We start from the raw sequence: 7,082 nt of genomic DNA, 5'->3' as shown, positions 1-7,082 counted from the left end.
CAGTAGAAAACTCATGGGGGCACAGCACAATTTCAATATTTTGGTGAGTCACTGAACACCCTGGACATTTCTGCTGGTGATATTTCAGTCTTGGCTCCTTACACCTTTGCCAGAAGGAGCAAAGTGCCTCTCAAAGCAGCCTGGGGGGTGTTTTTATCTTCTTTTTTTTTCCTTCTTTTCCATCACAAAGCTCCTGAACACCCCTCAAGGCACCACCAGCAGCTGGCTTCGATAAAAACACATCAGCAGATTTATTGATTTATGCATTTCCTTTTTCACTCACAAGAAGGGTCTCACATTCCATCTTCAGTCTTATGTTAACATCAATTAAAAAACATTAAAAAAATCTCGGATAAACACCCCTCACCCCAAAAAATATCCATAAATACAGAGTCAGAGACAGGGATTGGCCAGGAAGTGCTGTTTTTATGAGGGTTTGCAGTGCCAGCCTTCACCCCATCACAAATTCAGGGCTCCAACAGCCCCGGGGAGCCCCGGCTCTACCTCTTGGTGTTGATCCAGTGGTACCTGTCCACGCGGGGGCCAGCGAAGGCGGCCGTGGGCTTGTAGCTCCTGTAACCCCTGTGCTGGCCAAAGTGGGAGCCCTCGGCCACGTGGGGCTTCCTGTGCAGGTACTGCCACCAGGCCTGGGGGGGAGCCTTGCAGAAGTCACCGAACTGGGCAGCAAAATGGAAATAAAATTAAAACGTGCTGGGGAGCAGTGAGGATGTCCCAGCTCCTCCCGAGGGAGATGAGGCAGCGCTGCTCCCTCCCAGCAGAGCTCCATCCCACCCACAGCATCCCTGGCACTGGGAAAAAGCTTTTGAGGACAGGTCCAGCTGTTCCCTAAGCCCTGTCCCCAAGTGCCACATCCACCTCCAGGGATGGTGACTCCACCGGGGCGGTCACCACCCGAGGGAAACAATCGTTGATGTTAATGAATGATGTTGATGTTAACGTACTGGTGTTAAAACAATTATAACGAGCAGTATTGTGAGAATTAGCTCGTAAAAAACAGGTCCACAGTTTTTTAACTTTGTTTGACAAGACATGGAAAAATTGGACATTTGAAAAGACTGAACACACTCTCATGGGGCAGTGAAAGTTGGACATTTGAAAATAGAATGAACACACTCTCACAGGGCAGTGAAAGTTGGAATGTTTAAGACTGAACACACTCTCACAGGGCAGTAAAAGTTGGACATTTAAAAAGACTGAACACACTCTCACAGGGCAGTGAAAGTTGGACATTTAAAAAGACTGAACACACTCTCACAGGGCAGTGAAAGTTGGATATTTAAAAATACTGAACACACCCTTCCAGGGGAGAAATCAAAGCCAAACCTCCCTGGAGCAGCTCGAGGCTGTTTCCTCTCACTGGGAGAAGAGCAGAACTGGTTCCCACCTGCCAAACCCCCTTCTGAGGGATTTTAGAGGATTTCAGCTCCCCCCAGAGCCCCGGCTCACCTGGTAGACGCTGTTGGGGTTGCTGACGGTGGGGATGGCTTTGGGCTCCCTGCTGAAGCTCTCCTCGTCCGAGGAGGTGCCCGATTGATAGTCCAGGGCCGCCCTGCCCACGGCCAGGCTGATCTGCTGCGGCAGCTCGGGGTTGTCCTCCCCATCAAAGTGCGCCACGGTGAAGGGCCGGTTCCTCTCCCCGTACCTGCCATGATTCCAGGTGGGTGCTGCTGCTCCGGGACCAGCCGAGCCCTCAGGGGGGTCAGGCTGGGAGCAGGTTCAGGGTGGTGAGACCCCCCTTTTCCAGCCCCCCGGGGGCTCACCTGCAGCACACCTCGAAGGGATCCACCCACAGCGTCATCTCCTTGGGCAGCCCCAGCGTGTCGAAGTCCACGTCGCTCTCCGCACACGCCCGCTCCAGCAGCGGATCCCGCGCCTGGTGCTGGTTGATCCTGATGCACCTGGGGACAGCAGAGGGACACGGCTTAGTGGGCCCTCATGACCCTGGCAGAGGTGCCTTTATTAAGGCACCCTGTGCACCAGGCACCCTTGGGTGGGGGAAAGCAATCCCAGCTCCCTTGGTTGATCCTGATGCACCTGGGGACAGCAGAGTGACACGGCCCTGAGGGCCCTCAAGTCCCTAGCAGAGGTGCCTTTATTAAGGCACCTTGTGCACCAGGCACCCTTGGGTGGGGGAGAGCGATTTCAGCTCCCCTGGTTGATCCTGATGCACCTGGGGACAGCAGAGGGACACGGCCTTGAGGGCCCTCACGTCCCTGGCAGAGGTGCCTTTATTAAGGCACCTTGTGCACCAGGCACCCTTGGGTGGGGGAAAGCAATCCCAGCTCCCTTGGCTGATCCTGATGCACCTGGGGACAGCAGAGTGACACGGCTTAGTGGGCCTCATGTCCCTGGCAGAAACATCTTTGTCATGGCACCCTGTGCACCAGGCACCTTTGGGTGGGGGAGAGCGATTTCAGCTCCCTTGGTTGATCCTGATGCATCTGGGGACAGCAGAGTGACACAGCCTAGTGGGCCTTGAGGGCCCTCACATCCCTGGCAGAACCCTAAAGGCAGAAGCTCCTTTATCATGGCACCCTGTGCACCAGGCACCCTTGGGTGGGGGAGAGCGATTGCAGCTCCCCAGTACTACAGGGGAAGTCAAGTGATGCAGGAAAAAGCAGCACACGACACGTGTCACCCTGGTTTTGAAGGCTTTCCTGAGCCTTCTGTATTGTCCTTCGTGTTGGAGTCAGAATTCTCCCTTTCTCACTTTTAACTATAAAAAATAGCCGTGTTTTACCAACTGTCCATCATTGTTTATATATTTTTAGGTAGGAGGGAAAAGCTGATTGACAGTTGGCTTGACCGATGTGGTTTGAGAGGTAGGATTCCACCCTCCAATCCACAGGCACCTTTGGAAATATATAAAATTGAGTTTTGTAAATAAACTTGGCCCTTTTCCTGCTTTGATCATCACTGTGTCCTCGTGTGGTTCTTTTGTGTCAAATTGTGACAGACATGGGTTCTTCTCCTTAGGGTGTTCTTTATTCCAAGGCTCCCATGGGCCAAGGAACCCCAAATTCCCAGGGAGAAGGCATTAAATAAATAATATAAATATAAATTTATACAGAACTCAGAGGGTGGGTACAGAACTGGGCCCAATGCAATTGGGGATCAGGTTAACAGACTGGGCAAAGAACCAACCAGGGGACAACAATTTGCACAGGCTCCCAAAGCCTCGTGGGGCTGCTCACATTTCCCACCCTGACTCTAAATCTCCCTTTGTTGCCTCAGCACTCAGGACCTGTTGATGCAGGTTCTCACTTTGGGCACTGAGCAGCAATTCAGGCTCACGAGCTGATTTATCAGCTCCAGCAGGGCTCAGCTTCTCACTCTCACCAATAGCTGATGAGGAAAGTCACTGCTCGAAGTGTTTAAAGCAGAACCATCCCCAAAAGTCACTTTAAGACCACTTGAATTCTGCATCCTGGCAATCAGAGGCTGCTCAAGACACTCGTCTTAAGATTTCCACCTCAGTTCTCTAATCTCACATTTACAGGCAAGAAAAAAGAAAAAAAAAAGTGATTTTTACCAATTAATAATTCTTCCTTCAAGCTTCAGGGGTATCCCAATAGTTCCCTTTGTATTATTTATTTCACTTTAAGGCCTCCAGGAGCTGCTTCCCGAATGCCACCCCAAGGCTCCACGTTCTCCCCTCTCACCTGAAGGCTTGGCCTCGGGAGGGGTTGTCCAGGTACCAGTGATTTTTGTACTTCTCAAACAGGATCGTGGTCAGCTTCGCTGCAAACTTCTCCATTTCGTGCTTGCTCAGCTTGTCCTCCCTCTTCACCAGCTTCGTGATGAAGAAAACCGTGGCAGCAATTTCATCTTTCATCTTGGATTGCGGCGCAGGGGGTGCTCGAGCTGCTGGAGCAGAGAGGGGACACCACAGCAGAGAGATTTAATAACATTAAAACACTACCAGGTTCCAAAAATTGATGCTGCAAAACCTGCACGAGCCAGGAGAAGGCCGAGTGCCAGACAGCAGATTAAAATTAGTTTGGGATGTTAAAACCAGTTTAATGCGTTACTAGAAGGCACCTGCACTGAGCAAGTTAAGAGAGAATATTTAAAAAGAGCTTAAAATATAAGAGTTCTAATTGTTACACACATTACAAGCAGCAGAGCTGACAAATATATAGATTTTTATGTAAAAAAAGACCAAAAATATCACCTCTTCACAGCAGAGACAGTAAAAACTTGAGATAAACTCCACAAAGAGCTTAACGAGGCACCAAAAACCCAGCTAAAAATACCACAAGGCCCTGGGAAAAACACCCCAGGGAAAACCCCAACACCCAAAGGCTCCCTCCCTCTTTCCCTGGCAGAGCTTGGTCGGGTTTTTATGGAACAGGAACCATGTGGAGCTGAGGAATGTAAGAATCTTCAGGTGTGCAGGAGCTGCAGGTGGGGGTTAAATCAATTAAAAACCCGTTCCAAAGATATTCCCAACCTCCTTGGCTTTATTCCAACATCAGCTCCTTCTTTTAGGATGATTTCATCCATTCCATTCTGGATTCTGTTGTGGCCATCAGCCCACCCCATAAATTAATATTAATATTTAATATTTACCACGAGGTAAACAGCACCAGGCTTATTAATTAATGATTAGAATTGTGCTGGACTGCTTCTAGCAGAATTAACAGGATTATTTTCTATCTCATATTTGGCGTTCCTTATTTAGAAAACTGCTTGATTCTGGATTTATCACATCACTGATCTTCCCAATTCATATCATCAGGATAAATTTGTTTTATTTATTTATTTAGAGTGTTCAAAACACAGAAAATGTCTCAGTTCCTCAGATGTGAGGGTTGTTCAAAACTCCAAGCTGTAATTCTCCTGGCACAGAGAACAGCTGATTGTTCCTTGTTTTTTCCTGAAAAAAATATAAAAATATTTAAAATATATATATATATAATATAAAATAAAAAAATAAAAGACCGAGGCTTTCAGCAGAAATTCTGCTTTTAAGGAATGAGTAACAAACACCAAAACATCCCCTTATTCTCTTCCTTTGTCTCACATATCAAATGAGTGGGGACCTTTCCCTTTCCATCACCACTCCCGACAGAAATCAGGGTCTGACACAGAGCAGGGATCCTCAGAAAAAGCTTCCAATTGTTTTTATTTCCTCTGACACAGAACCCCCAGTGCTGTGAGCGCGAGGGTTCCCTCAGACCCTCCTTTTTCCTGGAGAGGAGAGGGCAGGGGCTGCTCCGGGATTTTTTTGGGAATTCTGCAGGACACAGGAAACCTCTGCTGGAGGAATTTCCTCCCAGCATTTTCTGGCCTCTGCTGTGCAGCCTGTGGTGATTCTGACTCTGTCTACATCCAGAATTAGCTCTGGAGCATTCTTGGACAGCCACACTGGCTCTTCATGCCTGAGGGCTGAGTTTTATTCTGGAAATTAAACTTCCTTTAAAAACGTCGTTCTCTGAGCTGAGTGGATTCCCTTGCAAACACTGCAGCCACATCAAATTTTCTGTGATTTAAAGAATTTGCTCCATGATGATTTGTCAAAACAGAACCCAAATTAAAGTTCTCAAGTGATTTTAAAGTTTTGATCACATTGATTTTGAACTGCAGGAGAAGCAGAAGTTACCAAAAAACCGGAGGCAACCACCACAGATCTGTGGGGTTTTAATGGAGCTGACAAAATTGGTGCCCAGGGAAATGTCACAGACCAAGATTTGCCACTTCAAAAACGATGGGTAATGCACATAATTCTCATTTTTTAAGTTCTTCTCAGTAAGTTCAGCCCACTCAGAGTTTCCTACACAATCCCAGACACACAGGTTGGGATTTCTCCAGGGATGATTTTGTCTTTCTGGCCAAAGTCTGGATATTAAGTGATTGCTTTGATTTCCTGATGTTTTTCCTCAATATCAGATTGTAACCTATAAAAGATGTGACCTCTTCCTCTCAGCTCTGATTTCCTTTTATTCTGAAGCAGCATTCCCACTGCCAAAAGAGCAGCGGGCACAGTGGGGACTCCATCCCCAGCCCTGGGGGAATAATCTGATCATTTCTGACCCTGCCACATCTCAGCCTCAGGAATTCTCCTGTCCCAAAAGCCAGCGTGGTTTGGGTCAGGCAGAGACACAGGAGGGGATTTTGAGGCATCTCCTGCTTCATCCAGCAAGTCCAGGATTTCCCCTGTGCCTGGGGAAATTCTGTGATAAAGGAATGGAGAGCTGGAATCCACACAGGGCATCAGAGGGAAGCTGGGATCCCTCCTCCTCCTCCTTCTGTTCCTGGAGCCAACACAGAAACCGCAGGTGAGCAGCAAACAAAGCCCTCACCTGAGAAACCAGAGAGGTGGAGCTGCTTGGCTGCTGAGAGGCAGGAGGCCAAATTCCACACAATTGCCACAGCAAACACGGGGAGATTTAGGCCAAGTCCTCAGCAATTCACCCAGCTGGCTCTGCTTGCTCAAACTCTGGTTGATACAGAAGTGCTGAGAATATTTTTAACTTGGTATTTTTAATATTGTGCAGGAGTTCAGGCGTTTTTTGCTGTTGATGTCACAGAAAGCAGAACGGCAGAGGGTGACTGTGGCACCCCACTGCAGTGGCAGGAAAAGCTCCTTTAATCAGGGAGATCCATCGGGCTCAAATCCTTCCCAGTGCTGCCAGTTGTCACTGAGTGGAAGAAAAACCAGCCCTGGGTGCCCTGGAAGAAAATATCAGAACCAAAACTGGCACAGCCCATGGCAAAGAGAGAGAGAGATCCATGAAAGAGCAGCCAGCAGACTGTGCTCCCACTCATCCCCAGCTGCATCCAAACAGAAACTGTTTTCATCCCAGCAGATTTAGCAGAACCCAGGATGGGCAGCCAAATGTTCTGACTGCGAGGAGGCAGCAGATAAATGAGGAGATAAATGAGGAGATATTTGTGCCTTTTGTAAAGTGATGCTGGTTTAATCCTTATTAGGAACAGGAAAAAAAAAAAAAAGCCAAACCACTAAAAATCAGTGTCTGGATATCCATGGGAATGATCAGAGCTCGCTGAAACCAGGGGAAAAGTGTCCAAAGCCTGGAGTGGGACTGAAATCAGGC

The 7,082-nt window shown here is 48.2% G+C and overlaps 1 protein-coding gene across 1 annotated transcript; it reads right to left on the bottom strand.

Moving 5' to 3' along the window:
• Positions 1-12: 12 nt before the first annotated feature.
• Positions 13-6,466, bottom strand: BTG4 (BTG anti-proliferation factor 4). Its single transcript, XM_063417793.1, has 5 exons — positions 6,327-6,466; positions 3,684-3,885; positions 1,782-1,919; positions 1,468-1,663; positions 13-677 (listed from the first exon to the last, which is right to left on the bottom strand). The coding sequence occupies exons 2-5, from the start codon at positions 3,854-3,856 to the stop codon at positions 501-503; spliced, it is 684 nt and encodes a 227-aa protein (XP_063273863.1). The 5' UTR covers positions 3,857-3,885; positions 6,327-6,466; the 3' UTR covers positions 13-500.
• Positions 6,467-7,082: the final 616 nt, after the last annotated feature.

The sequence above is a fragment of the Prinia subflava genome, chromosome 22 (assembly GCF_021018805.1).
Source record: "Prinia subflava isolate CZ2003 ecotype Zambia chromosome 22, Cam_Psub_1.2, whole genome shotgun sequence".
NCBI lineage: Eukaryota > Metazoa > Chordata > Aves > Passeriformes > Cisticolidae > Prinia > Prinia subflava.
This window is presented reverse-complemented; position numbering and strand designations above follow the sequence as displayed.